Source organism: Pseudophryne corroboree, chromosome 2 (genome assembly GCF_028390025.1).
Source record: "Pseudophryne corroboree isolate aPseCor3 chromosome 2, aPseCor3.hap2, whole genome shotgun sequence".
In the NCBI taxonomy this organism is placed as follows: domain Eukaryota; kingdom Metazoa; phylum Chordata; class Amphibia; order Anura; family Myobatrachidae; genus Pseudophryne; species Pseudophryne corroboree.
Genome location: NC_086445.1, coordinates 472,270,491 through 472,294,014, shown reverse-complemented (window position 1 = coordinate 472,294,014; position 23,524 = coordinate 472,270,491). Strand labels below are relative to the sequence as shown.

The 23,524-nt window shown below is 45.5% G+C and overlaps 1 protein-coding gene across 1 annotated transcript in view; it reads left to right on the top strand.

Annotated features, from left to right (window-relative positions):
- Positions 1-19,681, top strand: part of LIG3 (DNA ligase 3) — a 69,281-nt gene extending 49,600 nt beyond the window's left edge. The window contains exons 14-21 of the mRNA XM_063953834.1: positions 10,211-10,334; positions 10,429-10,571; positions 10,874-10,948; positions 11,356-11,502; positions 16,720-16,912; positions 17,149-17,240; positions 17,444-17,509; positions 18,178-19,681. Of these exons, the coding sequence (XP_063809904.1) occupies positions 10,211-10,334; positions 10,429-10,571; positions 10,874-10,948; positions 11,356-11,502; positions 16,720-16,912; positions 17,149-17,240; positions 17,444-17,509; positions 18,178-18,414 (1,077 nt within the window). The 3' untranslated portion in view covers positions 18,415-19,681. The remainder of the gene's footprint in view (positions 1-10,210; positions 10,335-10,428; positions 10,572-10,873; positions 10,949-11,355; positions 11,503-16,719; positions 16,913-17,148; positions 17,241-17,443; positions 17,510-18,177) is intronic.
- The last annotated feature ends 3,843 nt before the right edge of the window (positions 19,682-23,524 follow it).

The following is a 23,524-nucleotide window of genomic DNA, read 5'->3' as shown; positions in this document are numbered from 1 at the left end:
GGACCCAATCAATGAGCTGGCATTTCAGAGCAGCTACTTGATGTCTTGCCGACACAAAATGTCGTGCCACCGGTTTGTCTGAAAGGCCAGAAAGTAAAGCCGTGTGGATGGACGACCGGTGGTTGGCCATCCGATCACGGAATGGACGTGTCGTCAGTCCGACGTAACAGAGTCCACATGGACATTTTAATAGATAAATCACATAATCCAAACGGCAATGAAGATGGAACTTAATGGGAATCTTTCTCCCTGTGTGAGGGGGTTATACAACGGGGCCAGTTATCATTGATCTGCATGTAGTGCATCCCCCACACGAAAAACTGCCAGGTTTAGCCTGCATCAGATGGATATTAGACTTTCTCTTACGTCCTAGAGGATGCTGGGGACTCCGTAAGGACCATGGGGTATAGACGGGCTCCACAGGAGACATTGGCACTCTAAAGACTTTAGAATGGGTGTGCACTGGCCCCTCCCTCTATGCCCCTCCTCCAGACCTCAGTTAGATCCTGTGCCCAGAGGAGACTGGGTGCGGGAGCTCTCCTAAGTTTCTCCGAAAAATACTTTTGTTAGTTTTTTTATTTTCAGGGAGCACTGCTGGCAACAGGCTCCCTGCTTCGAGGGACTGAGGGGAGAGAAGCAGACCTACTTAAATGATAGTCACTGCTTCTTAGGCGACTGGACACCATTAGCTCCAGAGGGTCGGAACGCAGGTCTCACCCTCGCCGTTCGTCCCGGAGCCGCGCCGCCATCCTCCTCACAGAGCCGGAGGATAGAAGCCGGGTAAAGAAAAGAAGACTTCAAAGGCGGCAGAAGACTTCAGATCTTCACTGCGGTAACGCTGCGCGCCATTGCTCCCACACAAACACACACAGCGGGCACTGTAAGGGCGCAGGGGGGCGCCCTGAGCAGCAATAAAAACCTCTAGGGACACTGGCATAGAAAATATATACTGCGGAGGCAGTATATTAATAAACCCCCGCTAGTATAAATAAATTGAGCGGGACCGAAGCCCGCCGTTGAGGGGGCGGGGCTTGATCCTCCAGCACTAACCAGCGCCATTGTCTCCACAGCACCTTCAGAGAAGTTGGCTCCCCGGACTCTCCCCTGCTGAACACGGTTACAGAGGGCAAAAAAGAGTGGTGGGGGGGGGCACATTTCATGGGCGCAGTGAGTGTATTTATACATATTTATATAAAAGCGCTGTACTAACTGGGATTTTATTCCAGTGTCCGGTGGCGCTGGGTGTGTGCTGGCATACTCTCTCTCTGTCTCTCCAAAGGGCCTTATTGGGGGACTGTCTCCATATAGATATATCCCTGAATGTGTGGGGCTGTCTGTACGTGTGTGTCGGCATGTCTGAAGCGGAAGGCTCATCTAAGGAGGCGGAGCAGATGATTGTGGTGTCTCCGTCGGCAACGCCGCCACCTGATTGGTTGGATATGTGGAATGTTTTAAATGCAAATGTGGCTTTACTGCATAAGAGATTGGACAAAGCAGAGTCCAGGGAAAAAGCTGGGAGTCAATCCACGTTACCCCTTTTCCACTTACGAGCACGGGTCGCAGCCGGGAGCCTGACACGGGAGCTGCCCCCTGCTGCGACCCGTGCTCGGCCCCTTTCCCATCAGCAGTCACAACCCGGCATATGCCGGGTTGGTGACGCTTCTAGTGACGCTGCAGGGGCGGCGCAGGGAGATCACATGATCTCCCAGCGCCGCCCTTCCATACAGTGTAAATGGGAGCCGTGTCGCATCGACACGGCTCCCGTTTACACTACAACCCTACCCAGATCATTCCCGTGTCCTACCCAGGTAAATAGCCGGGTAGGATTCACGGGTCACTTGATCCGGGTTTACCCTTTTCCACTTGCAAAAAACACGGGTAAATGCGCGCCCCCGTGCATTTACCCGTGTTTTTTGAGCTAGTGGAAAAGGGGTATGTGTCACAGGGCCCTTCAGGGTCTCAAAAACGTCCCCTGTCCCAAGTAGCAGACACTGATACCGACACGGATTCTGACTCCAGTGTCGAATACGGTGATGCGAGGTTACACCCAAGGGTGGCCAAAAGTATTCATTATATGATTTTTGCAATAAAAGATGTTTTGCATATCACAGATGACCCCTCTGTCCCTGACACGAGGGTATGCATGTTTAAGGAAAAGAAACCTGAGGTAACCTTTCCCCCATCTCATGAGCTGAACGCGTTATTTGAAAAAGCTTGGGAAACTCCAGACAAAAAACTGCAGATTCCCAAGATGATTATTATGGCGTATCCTTTCCCTGCACAGGACAGGGTACGGTGGGAATCCTCGCCCAGGGTGGACAAGGCTTTAACGCGCTTGTCCAAGAAGGTAGCGCTACCGTCTCCAGACACGGCAGCCCTCAAGGATCCTGCTGATCGCAGACAGGAAACTACCTTAAAATCGATTTATACACATACGGGTGCTTTGCTCAGATCGGCAATGGCATCGGCTTGGGTTTGTAGCGCAGTAGCAGCGTGGACAGATACCTTGTCAGCTGACATTGATACCCTAGATAGGGATACCTTTAATGTGACCTTAGGTCACATTAAAGACGCAGTCTTATATATGAGAGACGCTCAGAGAGACGTTGGACTGCTAGGTTCGAGAGCCAACGCCATGGCGATTTCTGCTAGGCGAGCCCTGTGGACCCGCCAATGGACGGGTGATGCCGACTCAAAGAGACATATGGAAGTTTTGCCTTACAAAGGTTAGGTTTTATTTGGGGAAGGTCTCGCGGATCTGGTTTCCACAGCTACCGCGGGTAAATCTACTTTTTTACCTTATGTTCCCCCACAGCAAAAGAAAACACCACAATATCAGATGCAGTCCTTTCGGTCGCATAATTCCAGAAGAGGTTGGGGCTCTTCCTTCCTCGCCAGAGGTAAAGGTAGAGGGAAAAGAATGCCTGCTACGGCTAGTGCCCAGGAGCAGAAGTCCTCCCCGGCTTCTACTAAATCCACCGCATGACGCTGGGGCTCCACTGAGGGAGTCCCGCGCCTGTGGGGGCACATCTTCGACTCTTCAGCTACGTCTGGGTTCAGTCAGACGTGGATCCTTGGGCGATGGAAATTGTATCCCAAGGCTACAAGCTGGAATTTGAAGACGTGCCTCCTCGCCGATTTTTCAAATCTGCTTTACCAGCTTCTCCCCCAGAGAGGGAGATAGTTTTAGCTGCAATTCAAAAGCTGTGTCAACAGCAAGTGATTATCAAGGTTCCCCTAATGCAACAGGGGAAAGGGTACTATTCAACCCTATTTGTGGTCCCGAAACCGGATGGCTCGGTCAGACCCACTCTAAATTTAAAATCCCTAAACCTGTACTTGAAAAAGTTCAAGTTCAAGATGGAATCTCTCAGGGCAGTTATCTCCAGCCTGGAAGGGGGGGATTTTATGGTGTCACTAGACATAAAGGATGCATACCTTCATGTCCCCATATATCCTCCTCATCAGGCGTACCTGAGATTCGCTGTACAGGACTGTCATTACCAGTTTCAGACGTTGCCGTTTGGCCTTTCCACGGCCCCGAGAGTTTTCACCAAGGTAATGGCGGAAATGATGGTGCTCCTGTGCAGGCAGGGAGTCACAATTATCCCGTACTTGGACGATCTCCTGATAAAAGCGAGATCAAAGGAACAGTTGCAGAAAAGCGTGTGGCTCTCCCTGAGAGTGCTACAGCAGCATGGCTGGATTCTAAATCTACCAAAGTCACAGTTTGTTCCAACGACTCGGCTATCTTTCTTAGGCTGATTCTGGACACGGAACAAAAGAGGGTTTTTCTCCCGATGGAAAAAGCCCAGGAACTCCAGAACATGGGGGGTAATTCCAAGTTGATCGCAGCAGGATTTTTGTTAGCAATTGGGCAAAACCATGTGTACTGCAGGGGAGGCAGATATAACGTGCAGAGAGCGTTAGATTTGGGTGGGGTGTGTTCAATCTGCAATCTAATTTGCAGTGTAAAAATAAAGCAGCCAGTATTTACCCTGCACAGAAATAAAATAACCCACCCAAATCTAACTCTTTCTGCACATGTTATATCTGCCTCCCCTGCAGTGCACATGGTTTTGCCCAATTGCTATCAAAAATCCTGCTGCGACCAACTTGGAATTACCCCCATGGTCAGAGACCTGTTAAAACCGAAAAGAGTGTCAGTCCATCAATGCACTCGAGTACTGGGAAAAATGGTGGCGACCTACAAGGCCATCCCCTTCGGCAGGTTTCATGCGAGGACATTTCAGTGGGACCTTCTGGGCAAGTGGTCCGGGTCCCATCTTCAAATTCATCAGAAAATAAGCCTGTCCGCCAGGGCCAGGGTGTCTCTCCTGTAGTGGCTGCAGAGTGCTCACCTTCTAAAGGGTCGCAGCTTCGGCATTCAGGACTGGGTTCTGGATACCACGGACGCGAGCCTCCGAGGATGGGGAGCAGTCGCACAAGGAAGAAATTTTCAGAGACTATGGTCAAGCCAGGAGGCTTGTCTACACATCAACATACTGGAATTAAGGGCCATATACAACGGCCTACGACAAGCGGAGAATCTTCTTCGCGACCTACCGGTTCTGATTCAATCAGACAACGTCACAGCCTTGGCTCATGTAAACCGCCAAGGCGGGACAAGGAGCAGAGTGGTAATGGCGGAAGCCACCAGGATTCTTCGCTGGGCGGAAAATCACGTAAGCGCTCTGTCAGCAGTCGTCATTCCGGGAGTGGACAACTGGGAAGCGGACTTCCTCAGCAGACACGATCTCCATCCAGGAGAGTGGGGACTTCATCAAGAAGTTTTTGCAGAGATAACAAGTCTTTGGGGACTTCCTCAAATAGACATGATGGCGTCATGCCTCAACAAGAAACTTCTGAGGTATTGTGCCAGGTCAAGGGACCCTCAGGCAGTAGCGGTAGACGCCCTGGTGACACCATGGGTGTTTCAGTCGGTCTATGTGTTCCCTCCTCTTCCTCTCATCTCAAAAATATTGAGAATCATAAGACGAAAAAGAGTGCAGACAATACTCATTGTTCCAGAATGGCCTCGAAGGGCCTGGTATTCAGATCTTCAGGAGATGCTCGCAGAAGATCCATGGCCTCTTCCTCTCAGGGAGGACCTGTTGCAGCAGGGGCCCTGCGTGTTCCATGACTTACCGCGGTTACGTTTGACTGCATGGCGGTTGAACACCGAATCCTAGCTGGGAAAGGTATTCCGGAGGAAGTCATCCCTACTCTGATAAAGTCTAGGAAGGAGGTGACGGCGAAAAATTATCACCGTATCTGGAGGAAGTATGTATCTTGGTGTGAAGCCAAGAATGCTCCTACGGAAGATTTCCACCTGGGCCGTTTTCTCCACTTTCTACAGACAGGAGTGGATATGGGCCTGAAGTTAGGGCCGAAATCTGTACCTTAATGGAGCCTATCTATGTTCTTTCAGAAGGAATTGGCTTCTCTCCCAGAAGTCCAGACTTTTGTAAGGGAGTGCTACACATCCAGCCTCCTTTTGTGCCCCAGCGGCACCATGGGACCTTAACGTGGTGTTACCGTTCCTAAAATTCACTGGTTTGAGCCTCTTCAAACAGTTGAATTCAAATTTCTCACTTGGAAGGTGGTCATGTTGTTGGCCTTGGCATCTGCAAGGCGGGTGTCCGAATTGGCGGCTTTGTCTCACAAAAGCCCCTATCTGATTTTTCCATGTGGATAGAGCAGAGTTGAGGACTCGTCCTCAATTTTTGCCTAAGGTGGTTTCATCGTTTCATATGAACCAACCTATAGTGGTGCCTGTGGCTACGGGAGACTTGGAGGATTCCAAGTCCCTTGATGTAGTCAGGGCCTTAAAAATGTATGTAGCCAGAACGGCTCGGGTTAGGAAAACAGAGGCACTGTTTGTCCTGTATGCAGCCAACAAAGTTGGCACCCCTGCTTCTAAGCAGACTATTGCTCGCTGGATCTGTAACACGATTCAGCAGGCTCATTCTACGGCTGGATTGCCGTTACCAAATTCTGTAAAGGCCCATTCCACTAGGAAGGTGAGCTCTTCTTGGGCGGGTGCCCGAGGCGTCTCTGCATTACAGCTTTGCCGAACAGCTACTTGGTCGGGTTCAAACACTTTTGCAAAATTCTACAAGTTTGATACCCTGGCTGATGAGGACCTCATGTTTGCTTAATCGGTGCAGCAGAGTCATCCGCACTCTCCCGCCTGGTTTTGAGCTTTGGTATAATCCCCATGGTCCTTAGGAAGTCCCCAGCATCCTCTAGGACGTAAGAGAAAATAAGATTTTAAATCTACCGGTAAATCTTTTTCTCCTAGTCCGTAGAGGATGCTGGGCGCCCGTTATTTCAGAACATTGTTGGTCTCTGAGTGTTGAGATGGAATTGATCCTCATTGCTCTCAGGTATTGGGATATTGGTAAACCTTCTTTAAGTGCCGGAGGATGGTGACTACTCGCATGTAAAGTCAAGTTGCGGTCCGTCGACTTACGGAACAGGGAAGTATCTAAACGATTCCCCGTTTTTAATGATACTCTCATCCAAAAAATTAATGATAGTAGCTGAGACAGAATAGGGAAATCTAATGGGACTTTCTAGTGAGTTGAGCTAACCCACCATATCGGTAAATTCAAGTTCAGTGCCCTCCCAAAGCAGAAAAATGTCATCTATGAATCATTTAAAAAAAAAAATATTATGCCTGTATTTGGGCAACAGATGTGTATTTTCGTAGTGGGTCATAAACAGGTTCGCATAAGACGGGGCCAGGTTTGACCCCATTGTGGTACCAGCTAGTTGTAGAAAGTAATCATTTTTGTACATGAAATGATTACACGTTAAGACCAATGAGGTCAATTCCAACACAAACTCAGGAGGGAAGTCTTTACAGGGAGAGCTGGAGAGGAATGCTCGTATAACCTCTAAACCCTGTTGATGGGGTATAACAGTGTATAAAGAACACACATCCATTGTAACCAATAGAGTGTGCTCACTGAGCATATCTACTTTCTGGAGATGAGACAAAAAATCCCCAGTGTCCCTGAGGTAGCTGTCAGTTTTTATGTCTAGTGGCTGAAGAATACTATCAACAAAGATCGCGATAGGCTGTAGAAGAGAGCCTTCTGCAGCAATTATAGGTCTGCCCGGAGGGCATACAAGAGCTTTGTGAATCTTGGGCAGTGTATACAAAATGGGGCACCTTGGCGAGTTGACAGTTAGAAATTGCAAGAGATCCTCACCTATAAAACCCTGCTCAAAACCAAAGTTAAGGCTTTGATCAATCTTAGATTTGATCTTGGGTATCGGGTTGACAGTCGACCTGCGGTAGGTTGTGGCATCAGATAATTGCCGATTGATCTCTGTGTCAGTCAGTCCAATTTTGGACAACAAGGTTTTTAAAGCCTTTCTTTCTGCAGGAGACAAATTATCAAATTTTTTTTAGGTGGCGGGATCTCAGAATCCCTCTGTACTAGCCGTAAGAAGGTTTTGATGCTAGGTTTGGAGGATGGGGGGTCAAATGTAGATTTAGGCCGAAACTCTGACACAGCTTTATCAGTGGGTTTGTTGGCAAAAAATTCACGCAGACGGAGGGAACGTCCAAATTTATATTGGTCAATAGACCGTTTGAACGAATTAGTTCTACAAGTCGGGACGAAAGAAAAACCCTGTGCCAGGAGTTTAGTTTCGGCTTCGCTTAACACAATGCTGGATAAATTAAAGACATTGTTTACTGACGTCTCCGCCTCCCTCTTCTCCTGGTACCCCCCTCTCCTCGGGTGCGGTCGGTGCCGCTTCTTAATACCTAGGAGCCTGTCGAGGACGTCTCGCCCCCTTGCTCGAAAAAACAGGTGGAGTTACTGGTACTGTCGTAATAGTCTGTATCGGAGGTAGAGGCTGAAGAAATAAAGTCCTGAGAAAAGGGTTGTGCCCTACGTCTTACATGTTGCCTATTTTGGCGTTCACTACTATTGTTCCCAAGTAACCAGCGGTATACTGTATAGTTTTGGTAGTCGCTGGTTACAGTGGACAATTTTTTACGTTTAAAGGAAATGAAATCACGTTTATAGTTGTCCACTTGGGACTGTAGTCTCTCTATCCAATTTTGGGTCTTGTCATTCTGTAACACGGTGGTGTGTGATTTGATCGAGGTGTCAGCTTCAATTGACAGTTTTTTCAGTTCAGTACCACCGGCTGCAGAAGACCGGGTTATTTCGGCCCAAGGTGGGAACATTAGAAATGCGAAAGCCCCTGGGGATTTGTTTTCGTCTAAGATATTCCGAAAGGAATTGGCCATGTTTGACATCCCTCTGCCGGCTGCTATTGGCTAGCGCAGTGGATATTTTCTTCTTGGTTTACTATATAGTTCCAATATCTCTCACCTCACAGATTCTTCAAGTCAGGCTTACCAGTTTCATTAGAAACAAGAGTAACCTTACTGGAAGCTATTCAAGAACTGTTACGGACTCAGGTCATCATACAGTTCTGCCTCAACCCCTACTCAGGGGTTGTTATTCCAGCCTGGTTGTGGTACTGTACCCGGACGGTTCAGTAATACCAATCTTACATCTCAAAGCACTGAACCCATACTTACAAGTATTCAACTTCAAGATGGGGTTTCTGAGAGTGGTGGTCTCGGGTCTAAAAATAAATAAAAGGGAATTCCTAGTGTCTCTGGATGTCAGGGATGCGTACTTCACATCCCTCTATGGCCGCCTCATCGGGCTTATCTATAGTTTGCACTGCAGGACAGTTACTACCAATTCCAGGCCCTATCACTCTGTCTCTCAACGGCACCAATTGTGTTCACAATGGTGATGGCAGAGATGATGCTACTATTCCACAATCTGGAAGTGACCTTCGTTCCATACCTGGACAATCTCCTGATAGAGATTATGTCCAAAGAGGGGGACAGGGCCTCCACCCACAGGTGTTTCAACTGATAACACGGCAGTGGGGTTGTCCGCAGATTGAGATGTTGGCTTCTCGACTCAACAAGAAGCTAATGCGTTATTGTTTGAAGACAGGGGTTCTACAGGCCACAGCAATGGACGCTCTGACGACGCAGGGGATTTACAAGTTGGTGTACTTGTTCCATTCGATTCCTCTGATTCCCAGGGTTCTCATAGAATAAAAAAGGGAATGAGTTCAGGCACTTCAGACAGATCTCTGCAAAAAGGTTGTCTATCCAGACTCACCCTGGCTAGTTTAATGGCATGGCGGTTGAAAGGTTGTTTTTAGCTAGGGAAGGATTTCCAGGCACGGTTCTCCCAACTATGATCCAAGGCAGGAAGGTGGTCAGGTCAAACCTTTACCATCACATTTGGAAGTGGTATTCCACTTGGTGTGAAAGTCTCATATATTCCACTGTGGAATTGGTTCTGGGACGTTTCTTGCACTCCCTTCGGTCAAGAGTGGATATGGGCCTATGTTTGGGCCCCATGAACGTTCAGATTTCTGCCTTGTCTATTTTCCTTCAGAGAAAATTGGCTACTCTCTCAGAAGGCCAGACTTTCTTATTAGGTATCCTTCATATGCAACCTCCCTTGCGCCTCCCAGGGCACCCGAGGATCTCAATATGGTTCTGAAATTCTCCAATCTGACTGGTTTGTACCATTTACACGTGGTTGAATTAAAGTCTCTTACGTGTACGACTGCCACGCTGTTTGCCTTGGCCTCGGCAAGATGTGTGTCGGTGCTAGGGGCCTTTTCTTGTAAGAGTCCCTACTTTGTGTTCCTCGAGGACAGAGAGGAACTTAGGACTTGTCAGCAGTTCCTGCATGAGGTGGTGTCAACGTTTCATGTCAACAGCTGATTGTGATTCCGGTTATTGTTGACACTTCCGATTCTCCAAAGTCTTTGGATGTTGTACGGGTTTTAAAGATGTATGTCAAAAGGACTGCTCGCGCCGGAAAGTTTAAATTCTGGTCTTTGTTAATAAAGAAACTGAAGAGCATCTGGGGGAGGGGCTTAGTGTTCAGCAAGTTAGAGTAAGTCATTAATCACTTTGATTAAAACTTTCACCAGTGCCCTATACACCTCAGCGTATAGTAGTCCCCCCACGACCCCCCTTAAGTGGATTCATGGTAAGTGAAAAATGTTTTATAGACAAATCATTGTATTGGTACTGAAAATACCACAGAGTGCTGCAACTTATAATTGCAAGCTAGTTCTGTGCAATGATTTGCCACGTAAAGTCCTTTTTAATCTTTTGAATTCTGTCTCCTACCAGTCAACCTATGAGCCTGGGAAGCGTCATTGGCTAAAGGTGAAGAAAGATTATTTGAATGAAGGTGCTATGGCAGATACTGCTGACCTTGCAGTGTTAGGAGCGTTCTATGGGAAGGGAGCAAATGGTTAGTGATCCAAGAAACTCTTCTTAATAAATGACTATGTCAGTGCTGCTTTTGACTATAAATAGTTTGTTTCTGACTTTCTCAACTTTCTTAGGGGGCATAATGTCTATATTTCTTATGGGCTGTTACGACCCTGAGACCCGGAAGTGGTGCACAGTGACAAAGTGCTCCAGTGGTTATGATGATGCTACACTTGCACGTTTACAAAATGAGCTGGACATGGTGAAGATCAGTAAGGTTAGCGATTTACAATTGGGGTATAAAATGAGGGTTGTGGGTTGCATTTTACAGTATTTTATTTCAAGTGCTACAGTGATAGTTATTATTTAATGGCAGCCACTATTTGGTAGTCAACTGGAATATTAGTGGTAGAACTGCCCAATTGCTTTATCTGTCTGGCAGTTCACCATATTCTATCCGATAGGATTCCTTCTTGAAACAGTGATGCTGTGGGGGGAAGAGGGGGCAGTGCTTCAGCAAGTCGATTTTGTGTTTGTATATTAGCAGTTTGGTGATGGCTTTTGCCCTCTCTTTTACAGGATCCATCAAAAATCCCTTCATGGTTGAAAATCAACAAAAACTATTACCCAGACTTCCTTGTAAGAGATCCCGAGGTAAAGCATACCAATGTATTTTGTTACACTGACATGGGAATAAAGATTCTGCATATTTGTTGAAATCCTAACTCAAAAGTGTAGCAAGATACTTCTCAAACATGAATTGAATGATTTAATTTACTAATCTTATGACCAAAATAAATATGGCCGTTAAGTAGCTCTAGAAGTTCAGATTTTGCACTCCTTTTTCAGATAAGAGTACAATGGATTTCTAAGTTTATTGAATAGGCCGTCATGTTGCTTTATATAGAATAGCCACGTTAAATTTCCAGTTGGCTACTGTTTGTTTATAATTATGTAGCAAAAAGGTCTAATGTATACTCGTGGATACCTCCTACTCATCTACTGCAATATGTATACTATATAGACTGTATTGTGCATATTCCATGCCAATCTGTTTGCAGAATGCGCCTATTTGGGAGATTACTGGAGCAGAGTTTTCCAAAGCAGAGGCCCACACAGCTGGAGGGATTTCGATTCGCTTCCCACGTTGCACCCGCTTCCGTGATGACAAGGACTGGAAGACAGCCACCACTCTACAGCAACTAAAGGTGAGAATGGGCACATTTAAAAAAAAAAAAAAAAAAAAAAGAGCAATTCTAGTAAAAGCAGGAATAAAATGTTCAAGGTACGAATGATACATAAGTACAGTGGTCTCTAAACAATCCAATCCACAAGGTGTTTTTCTCCTCAAAATTTCCAATGTACATAAAGAGATACAATAGTGTACAGTATTTGTATACACAGTAACACCAAAATGGGGCTGTTTGGGAGGGGGGAGCAAAGCAAATAACAAGTAACTTTGTATCTGGAACAAACCATATTGCAAAGCAAGGGGTGCGAATACATTTACTTTGTATTCAGGGTAAATACTGACTTCTTTTGCATGCAGCCCACAAAAACTGCTTTATTTATTCAGATTTCAGTTTGGACACACTGACAATCTGGATACTCTGTCAGCAAATATATTACATACATCTTCACATGTATGTTTATATGTGCATAGCACCCCTCCCCTGCACTAGGTAGTTGGCACTGCAGCTGCTGCTGGACACACTTCTCTCTCATCTACTGTATATCTGAACATTTTAAATCTGCGCCATCTGCAGTGCAACATAGTTTTACCCATATGTGAAGTTACTTGCTCTTTTTTGCTTTACTCTCAATCAGCCCACTGAGTGTAGTTTAGAGGGTGACCTCAAACTGCAGATTCTCCTCATGGTGAAGAAGATGCTACACTTCATTGAATCCCCTTACACAAAATGAAAAGATGATACTCCTTATCGATGTGCTTACTGAATGAATAATTACATCAGCATGCATGCTCTCTCCCTCTGTGCTTCTCTACCTCCTAAAGGCACTCAAATATATTATCCTTTGGAATTTGGTGGTTCCTTTATGGTATTGTGTGGCTGCCATTTGAAGGAGCACCTTGGAGACCATATTGATTTTTCTATCAGCCAATGGTGTGACACTGGGGACAGTGGGGTTTAGCTTAGGCCTTCAGTCCGGGCACCAAGGAGTTAAAACATTTGAGTGCAGCCAGGAGTAAGAGTTCCTCTGCACCATCTCTGATACCATCGGAGGAATCCCACTCTGAGGAATGCTCAGAAGAGGGGAAAGAACCTCAGAATTCAGAGTCCTAGGACCCTTAGGCCCAGGATGGCCAGTTGAGTTTGACCAGGGTTAGAGGCACTAGTCAAGGCGGTTAGGGAAGTCCTTCAGATTAAGGATACGGACACCCCTCCTGATGCACAGACCCCTCTTTTTAAGAAGAAAAAGAAGGATCCGTCTGCCTTTCCTGCTTCTACACAATTGGAGGATCTTTTCAAGGAAGCTTGGTCTCATCCTCACAAGTCGTTTTTGGTAACCGCCTGGTTAAGTTTTGTAGCCCGCCTGGTTAAGTCTTCTACCCTTCCCATCCCGGATGTCCGTTCTCTGAAGGAACCTATGGACAGGAAACTTGAGCAATCCTTGAAATCCATCTACTCCAATGCTGGAGCAGCTCTACGCCCTGTAATTGTATCTGCCTAGGTCTCCTTAGCAATTAGCAGCTGGTTAGATGTGTTAACAGGGTCTCAGGTCAAACATGCGCCGTTCTAATCTTATTAAATGTGTTGATAATATTAGAGAGGCCAACACCTTTTTAGGTGAGGCGGTATTGGATGCGACAACTTTCACCCAAAATGTCTGCTGCCTCAGTGGCGGCTAGACGCGCACTGTGGTTGCGCTCCTGGTGTGCTGATAAAAATTCTAAGAAAGCTTTGGAGTCCTTACCTTTTGCGGCAGACGTCCTCTTTGGTGAGGAACTGAACAAGATTGTGGCCACGGTTGCTGCTTCCAAGACATAATTTCTTCCTTCGGCTGCTCCAAAGACTAGATCTCCAACTTTTAGCTCCTTTCGCCCACAAGGTAAGGCCCGTGGTCAGCCTTCCTCCTGTTCCCAGGCTCCCTCTACCAAGAATTCAAAGCCAAAAGGACGTCTTGGTCAGGAAAGCGCCAGGCCCCCAAGCAAACAGAAAAGCCTGCCACATGACAATCTGGGCTTCCAGGGTGGGCGGTCGTCTTCTCCGCTTTGCCGAGGTCTGGGGGCAGACTACGTCAGATGTCTGGGTTCTGGGCAATGTGTCCAGCAGATACGCTCTGTCTTTCAGAGACAAGCTCCCCAGACGTTTCTTTCCCGCAGGGCTGCCAGCAGACCTCGAAATGGCGACCGCACTTCAGTACGCCGTACATTCCCTACTTCTTCGGGGGGTCATTGTCCCAGTTCCAGTTCTCCAACGAGGGACGGGATTTTATTCGACTCTGTGTCGTCCGGCTTTGGGACGAGAAATATTCTGTCCTATACTGAACCTTCAAACCATGAACAAGTTTCTCTGGATTCCAAAATTTTGCATGGAATCCCTCAAATCTATCATGCAGGCCTTGGAACAGGGAGACTTTATGGCCTCCTTGGACATCCAAGATGCCTATCTGCACATCCCCATTCGGAAATACATCAGAGGTTTCTCAGGTTCGCTATTCTGAAGAAACTTTACCAATTCCAGGCTTTACCGTTCGGACTCTCCACAGCACCGTGAGTCTGCACCAAGGTGATGACGGCACATTTGTGCTTACAGGGTGTCCTCATCTTACCATACCTGGACGATCTCCTCCTTATGGCACAGTCTCAGGCGAGTCTTCAGGAGCACATAGACATCACGCTGACAATTCTTCAGTCACACGGTTGGTTGATAAATTGGCAGAAATCCAGCCTCACACCATCTCAGCGCATGACTCGCCTAAAGTGCTCTATTGGACACTCAAGTGCAGAGAATCTTTCTCCCGGGCGACAAGAGGAGAGCCTTACATGCCATGATTCGCTTATTTTTGGATTGGAAAAAGGGGTCCATTCACTTCTGCATGCAACTCTTGGGAAAGATGGTGTCCTATTTCGAGATGGTGGCATATGCGCAGTTCCATTCAAGACCATTACAGTTGGAACTTCTACGGAATTGGGATCACTCTCCACGACATCTCAAATCGTAAACGATTCTACTCTCCGAGGACACTCGTCTGTCGCTCCTTTGGTGGCTCCAGACATCCCACTTAAACAAGGGTCATTTCCTTCTACATACTGAACTGGGTAGTTCTCACAACGAATGCCAGCCTACGTGGGTGGGGCGCAGTCGTGGAAGATAACGCCTTCCACAGTTGGTGGACTCTTCTCGAAAGCCAACTATCAATCAATGTACTGGAACTGCGAGTGGTGTTCAGGGCCTTGACTCGGGCGGGTCCTCTCTTACATCACCGTCCGCTAAGAATCCAGTTGGACAATGCAACGACAGTCGCCTATATAAGCCACCAGGGCGGCACTCGAAGTCATGACGAAAGTCAGCCACATTTTGCAGTGGGCAGAAAAGTATCTGCCGGCCCTATCAGCAGTGTACATTCCCGGGGTGTTAAATTGAGAAGCAGACTTTCTCAGCCGCCAGGATGTCCATTCAGGCGAATGGTCTCTCCATCCTGCTGCTGGTCCAACGGTGGGGCCTGCCACAAATCGATCTATGTGCATCCCGGCACAATCACAAACTCCCCTGCTATGGAGCGCGCACAAGGATCCCAGGCGCGTACTTAACAGATGCCTTAGCTTGGCTGTTTCAGATGGTGTAGCTCTTTCCACCGGTGGTCCTTCTTCCGAGAGTCCATCACAAACTCAAATCGGAGACCGTGATCGCTATCCTGGTTGCTCCTCATTGGCCGAAGAGGGCCTTCTATGCGGATCTCCTAGCCTCTCTCTCCGTCCGGACTTGCTGTCTCTGGGTCCCTGTCTACATCCGGATCTTCCATGTTTTGACTTTGACGGCCTGGCTATTGAGAGGGCGGTCTTGAGAAACAAAGGTTACTCTGCTAAGGTCATTGACACTATGATTGCAGCTCGGAACCTTCCACTGCTAGGATTTACTACAGGGTCTGGCACACCTTTTTCAGATGGTGTCATATTCGACATTTTGACCCGTATCGCCTTTCCAGAATTTTGGCTTTCTTACAAGCAGGACTAGACTCGGGCGTCCGTTTAGCGTCTCTCAAGGTTCAGGTTTCAGCTGTTCCAGAGACGGGTGGCCCACTCCTCGGCTGTTCAGACCTTCCTCCAGGGGGTGCTTCATCTACAGCCGCCTGGGGATAGTGGGTATAGCTTAGGGCTTCATCCCGGGCACCAAGCAGTTAACACATTTGAGTGCAGCCTGGGAGGCCCCTCCTCCCCTATACTCAGCCTGCACCATGCCAGTCAGTTTATTACTATACAAGCAAAGAACAGGAAAAGAATGCAGAAACATAGTAGAACCAAACCCACACAGCCACAAGACAAGCAGGAGAACATGTCCGATAAACCCGCTCGCAAGGAGCGAAAAGGTGGGCGCCCAGTGTCAACAATGGCCTCAGAAAAAAGGATTTTACAGGTAAGACAAAAATCCCCTTTTTTCTATCGCCCAATGGTGTAACACTGGGGACAGTGGGACATCCCAAAACTGACCCATTTACGGGCGGGAACGCTCCAGAGCTGCACTAAGGACCGGACGCCCAAAAGCCGCATCAGCTGAGGGGAATGTGTCAAATCTATAGAACCGAAGGAACGATGGGCTGAAGACCATGTAGCAGCCCTGCAAAGTTGCTCCGTCGAAGCTCCCCGGCGAGCCGGCCACAAGGTTCCAACTGACCTTGTGGAATGGGCCTTAACTGATGCCAGAACCAGCTTCCCAGCCAACAGGTAACCCTGACGAATAGTAAGGCGCAACCATCTGGCAATAGTCTGCTTGGATGCTGGCCAGCCTTGTTTATGTTCGTCGTAAAGAATGAACAAGGAATCCGTTTTTTTGTAACGTATTAGTGCGGTGCACATAAATACGTAAAGCCCTGACCACATCAAGAGTGGCCATAGCGTCAACATCCCTAGCAGAATCTGAAAGAGAAAAGGCTGGAACAAAAATCTCCTGATTGATATGAAATCTAGAAACCACTTTAGGTAGATAATCCAGACAGGTGCGGAGCACCGACCAATCTGGATGAAAAATTTAAAAAAAGGATTTTACAGGCAAGACAAAAATCCCCTTTTTTCTGATCTAAGTAAACCTGTTTTATATGGAAAGTTTGCTGGCGAGGGCATATTTGGGCTGGACATTGCCATCTTGCACTATCCTTTTGTCCGTTTGTAACAGGTAAAGCAAGCTTGTATTATGTTCACACTGATTTATGTATGCTTGTGATCATTGTATTGTTCTGTCCTTCAGGAGCTTTACCGTGTTTCTAAAGAGAAATCTGATTTTACGATCACTGCTGCATCCTCTCAAGATGAGGAAGGATCATCTGAGAATGGCAGTCGTGACAATGAAGGAAATTCAAGACCACCAACTCCAAGCGGTTCTGTAAAAACTCCCAAGACGTCAACTGCAAAGTCGCCTGGAAAAGGCAAAAAGAATGACCGTAAGGGTTTTATTTATTTCTTAACCTCTAAATGCCATAGTTGTTTTTGCCTTTAATCATGCCTTTCTAATTGATTATGTAAGCACAAATTTAGCTGTTTCAAGTATGTGTGTCTGCTCTAGATAGAAGAAAAAGCAGCTAGAGTTGATGCCATTACACTTTTATTGTCAGGCTGTAAGACACACAGTCCAGGAGATGGCAGTGAGTTATTTTATTTTCATTGTATGTCTCTCTAGGTGGTAAATCACCACAACCTAAGAAAAAAGAACTGCTGCCTAAAGCAGAGAAGAGGAAAACTGTATTGCCTGTATTAGTGGAGAGTAAGAAGGTAAGCAGTTAATCAGTGTAACTGTAACATTTTCCCTACTAAGTGGGTACACTGGGTTGAGTTGGGAGATAAGTTTCAGCTCCCCCCCCCCCCCCCCCCCCCCCCAACATTAAATTTCTCCTGGAGCAAATATTTTTCTGTGTTTTTGTTTCATATTTATTTACTTTTATTTTATTTACTTTTAATTGTCTTTTTATGTACAGGCAAAAATGTCAACTGTTGGCCCCAGCAACGGGCACAATGTGGCACCGTCTCCATCCACCCCCAAGGTGAGAAACCATTCACCATATAGTTGTTATTCTTTCTGTTCTGTGTATGTGTTCCTGTCTGTCTGTGTGCGGAACCTCAGAGGAGTGCATCAGTGCAAAGAGCCAGCTTCTAATGAACTTTGTCCCATTTCTTGTTTAGCCAGTGAAAAAAATTGTGTGGGGTGTATTCTCCCCTACATGTTGTAGGGTAAATATCTGTATAGGGGAAGAGCATAAAATAGTAAAGGTATGGCAAATATTGTCTGGAATACTACTGAAATTGATTTGTCCACTGTATTGTCTATTAGGATGTCCCTTAACTCCCTAGAATCTATATACTCCAATATGTGTGATGTCCATCCCTTAAAGCCTATAGATTTAATACGAGTGGTATTAATTTCTCTCTGTACGTACTTGCAACGCTCCTGCCCTTGACAGCGACATTTCGTATGGCATATGCCCTAGCTGTACTGATTATAGCGGGACAGTCTCCATCTGTGGACCTCATAATGATTTCACCCAAATGTGAGCATTTGCGAGTGAGGTTTAGAAAGATCAGTGGCAGGTTTTGTTTTTTTTACTGATAGCAGTAAAGTTTTAAACCAGATTTGCACTGGAACAGGAGACATAATATTGCCGCCATGCATTATTACATCTTTAAGCAATAACAAAACTATGTTTGTCCTTAGACTCTTCTGGATATATTCACTGGGGTAAAGCTTTATCTTCCTTCTACACTTGAGGATTTTGCAAAACTACGACGTTACTTTGTTGCCTACGATGGTGATCTTGTCCCAGAATTTGATGTCCCTTCTGCTACACATGTGATGGGTGATGCTCCTGACTGTGATGAAGTTGCAAAACACGTAACCCCACGCTGGATATGGGAGTGCATCAGGCGCCGGAAGCTAGTGCCACCTTGCTAATGATGATAGCAATGTTCTAACAAAACAGCTGATATCAGCTTGTTTACACTGTAATGTTTACAGAACTGGTTAAAGCAGTACTTGATAATAGCTGATCAAGACTTAAAATGTTTCAGGTGTATGGGATGCGCTAGCCAGTATCCCGAGTAGTCCTATGTTGTCTTCTAATGATGGTTTCATTACAGTTGTGTAACTGCAGTTACTGGCTGTGCCCAGGTCTGAACCTACTACTGACACTTCCCACTCACTCCTACCCAAGCAGTTTTGGGTAAACAATCGGGCAATAGGTCATCTTTTTGAAGGACTGTTCTGCAGCTTTGTAAATCTGTGATCAATTTTTTCCAAGTGGAACAAATTGAATCTTGGTTTGAAAGAAAAAAAAGTTTTTTTTATTTTTTTTTTGTTTTGTTTTTTTGTTTTTGGGTGAGGGTGGGAGGTTGTAAATATATGTATGTGAACTCTTGCTTTTACTTAATTTTGATGTACTTTGTTATTTTCAGACTTGAACACAAAAACTGCTGAATGAACTTATCACACCTCTCTACTTTTAATTGAGATTTCACACTTTTACAAATGTGATAATAGGACCAATAAGGGTAATTTCAGCCGTTAACACAATTGTGTTTTTAAACCATCTTCATGTATGTTAATACAATAGATTGTATTGGCAGAAGCATAGCGCAGCAAGTTTGGGATCTGGATGCAGATTGACCGTGTACTGGTCAACAGGTACGAAAGGGCAACACGTTTTTGGGGGGTATTCACATGTTTTTTTTTCAACATGTGCTCGATTAACTATTGACGTGAACATCGATTGGGAATAGTGACGTTAGGCGAGTCCACGAGGGTATAGGTTTGTACAGATGGTGGTCATACATTATGGAATATACAAGTTTGACCCCAAAAAACGGGAAAAATTAATGTCTATGTTAAAATTGTGGATCTTCTATATAACACACAGTAAGTGCATAGAAAGTGTTAGACAGTGTCCGTTTTAATGAATATTTACCCATTTAGTTGGAAGGAACCCTTCATTTATCTGCGTTTTACGGAAGCCAGCTACTTCAAAATATTATAAAAGCCGTGTGGACTATTCTTTCTAAACCAGTCCAGTTTTCTCAAGCAGTTTTAGAGCAGAGATGCAGTTTCTTCTCCTTTTTTAATGTGCCATTTTTACTAGCTATATTGGTGACTCCTGCAGAGTGCTGTGCTATACAGAGCATGTAAAATATCTATATAGATGTATTAAAAATGTGAATAAGTTTGAGATGTACAGTATTATTTGTTTTCAGCAAAAAAAAAAGCCCAACAAGCTAGTAGACTTCTATTCAAATACTTTAAATTACTGCGCCTCATTTGAATTTGGCACTTCCTTATGAACCTACTAATGACCTGGAGGCCTGTTTCACAGTTGTACGCTATGCTGATATATATATATATATATTTTTTAAATTGCGTTTTATTTATTTTTTCAACATTTACACCTAAAATGCCAATATAAAAATGAGATACAGGGTCAGCACACAGTATTATAAGAAAAAGACATAGCAAACCAGTATAGCAGAATGAGTTAACATCATGATATTCAGAAAAAGTGATGTCTGAACCCAAAGGTGCCATTTGGACCCCAACACCACCAAATCATAAATACAATAGGTAGCATTGTGACACAAATGAACATAAAATATACCAAAATCTCAACACCAGACCTAAGCATTGCAATGTCATCAGGATTAGTTGTAAGAAAAAAAGGGTGCCAACCCAACACCTCCAAAATATGGACCAGACAAACACCACCCCCGAAATCCCCCCACCCTGTAGAACCAACCCCCCAACTTATGGCCTACCTGGATCCCAAAAAACCCCACCCAACTATTCTACTAAAACTTGGGGGCAGTCAACTCCATGAACCCCTCGGGCATGGTGTATATAGCCCAGGATAGATAGATAGATAGAAAGAAACAACCAACAAATGCTCAAAGCACACAATATGTACGGTTAATCAGGATATCTGAACAGATTAAAACACCAATATTTAAGGAGGGTCATCCCACCCAAAAGCCCATAAAGCAACCTGATAAACCTTAAGTCCCTCAGTCCCGGCAAGGTGTACAGAAATAAAATCCATAGATTTGAGAAGCTGTATGGTAGAAGATCCCAAATAACCGCCCAGCGGAGGAGAATATGGAGACACGCAGCTGGTTCGGTCACTGGCAAACTGAAGACATAGTGAACAGGAAACAAATCCACAAAGAAGGATGGCTAAGTTATCCAGAGAAGTCATCCAGCAGAATTCCGAGGGAAGCCGCTGATCCACAGTAGAAATATTACAATCCTCAAGGGTAGAAGAAAGTATACATAAGGCACTTTCGCCAGCGGAGAAAGGAGAAAGGATGGTATCAAAGCCTCCAGCAATATTAGCACATGGACTTGAATAAAGCTTCTTCCAGGACTGAAAAGAAGCCAACTGTCCCACATCACGAGCATTGGAGCCTTGCAGAGTATTTCCAGGAGATTCAGCCTGCAACAATGGCAGGTCATTGCAGGAGAGAGACAATTCAGCATGCAGGTTTACCATTTCGGCCACAAGCCTCTCACCGGAGAGAGCAATAGCTTGAAGGATTTGCTCCATAGTATATTCAAACTGGAAGTTCAAATAAAGCTGGATATCACAAGATAAAGTCAGCAGGCACAATGTATAGAGGCAGCGAAATATACTGTTGTAAGACAGAGCCCCCACTCCACAACACACAGTCTCTCTGAAATATCAGCGATAAAGCAGAAGGAAGTGAAGGGAGAGACGCAGGAGCCTACAGAAGGAGATTACCAGCACGCCAGCACAGGTCGGACTGTAAGACAGACTTCCTCCTTCTCTGGATATCCTTCAGGTGAAAACAGCAGCCGGAGTCAACGATCACGGAGAGCCTACTGCTCAGGGAGCCCGCGGGAGCCAGCAACAACCTCCACCGCTGCACCAGACAAAGAGAGACTGCAACGAGGAGCAACAGGAGCACAGCGCTGGAGCAAGGAGCCGTCACCGACGATATCCAAGATGGCGCCCGCGGTCCGGAGACGCCACAGAGGAGAACAAACCACTTCACCCAAACCAGCAGCCAAAGAGCACAGGCAGGTCGCGGGGCTTCCGGAACGTGGAGAGGTAAGTAGGCAAACCACCACTGCATCCAGGGACCGGGCAGGAGAAACAGGATATTAAAAACGGAGTTATGTGCCTGGGAGCTGAGAAATCAGGCTCCTACACCATGTCCGTCCAGGCCACGCCCCGCTATGCTGATATATTTGCAATTATCAGTGAACTGCGCCATGCCTCACCGCCGTAGCGTGCACACGCAACAAATGATTTGCGATAAAGCTTGCCGTGAGGCTTCATATGCAAGTGATTGTCCTCCCAGCTGTTTTGTGGGCGGTAAGTCGGGACAGTTTTCAGGGTGTATTTCAGCTGTAGACTGTGATTCTGTATCCAGGAATCACGTCTCCGTTGCAGCGGGCATTCTGAGTCCTCATAGACTTACTCGAGGAGTCTGTCAATGCTGTGAAATTTTACACAGTTGAGGGAGCTGCGAATGCTCTGGTGCGTGTCTCCGTACAAATCCTGGCGGCTGTTACATTAGCATATTTCTGCACATCCTCTGAGACACAAACCGTATCTACGGCAGCATTAGCGTACAGCTGTGAATCAGACCCTGGGTTTATATCTGACTGCAGTGCTAGAAGAAGCAGCTTTGTGCATGTGAGCTGTTCTCCACTTTCACAGTCCTTTTATGGATGTGGTTGGTACATGGAATCATTTCTAGCTTCTACCTTTTTATATATTTTATGCCAACATTGTTGATTACATCAAGCTTTTGGAATCTTCACATATAAAATATTTGTTTTCTACATTTTTGTAGCTGAAGGGCAATGTTTTTTACATTGAAATGATACATGTTTTGAAGCAGATCTATGGAGGCACAAGTCCAAACACTTGAAAGGGTCTACACATTGTTGCTTATGTTCATTTTTAAGGAGCATTGTTTTTAAAGTCTTCTAAATATGCCATTAGTCTTTAATAGCAGTATTAAGAATTGACAAACATGTTACATACAATGATCAGGTTTTGGTCAATCTTTCCAGAGTTACTGGATTGATCAAGGGCTTTCCTATTAGTTTTAGAATTAATTTTCCAGTATTTTAGAGGGTTTTTTTTTATTAGGGAACAATATTGACAATTTTTATATATAACTTTCCATAGTCAAAAAATACACAATAAAAAAATATTTATAGATGTGTTACATTTGGTTTTAAAGGTTCTTCACCTCTGATTACTCTCTATTCAATGAAGCCTGCCTCGTTCATGCAGCTTACACCAATCACCCATAACATTAAAACCACCTTCGTAATATTGTATATGTCCCTCTCCTGACAATGAAACACCCCTGACCCATTGAGGCATGGACTCCACAAGACCTCTGATGGTGTCCTGTGGTATCTCGCACCAAGGGGGTAATTCTGAGTTGATCGCAGCAGGAATTTTTTTAGCAGTTGGGCAAAACCATGTGCACTGCAGGGGAGGCAGATTTAACATGTGCAGAGAGAGTTATATTTGGGTGTGGTGTGTTCAATCTGCAATCTAAATTGCAGTGTAAAAATAAAGCAGCCAGTATTTACCCTGCACAGAAATAAAATAACCAACCCAAATCTAACTCTCTGCACATGTTATATCTGCCCCCCCCCCTGCAGTGCACATGGTTTTGCCCAACTGCTAAAAAATTTCCTGCTGCGATCAACTTGGATTTACCCCCCAAGATGTTAGCAGCAAATCCTTTAAATCCTGTAAATTGCATGTTGGGGATTCTATGGCTTAATGTGTTTACACACAGTGAGATAAATCTGTAAGATTTTGACTATATAGTCAAAATCTTATGAAAAGTTAGTGCATATCTCAAGGTGTTAGGCAGCTTGCGATACCGATTTGATCGCGATGCGTACTCCCGTGGGGTCGGTATCGTAAGGCTAGATAGACTGTGCAGGCAAGTCAATCTTGACTATCTAGTGTACTATCTATTACAAAGTATAGTCAAAATTGGCACTTGGTCAAAATCGTACATAGACA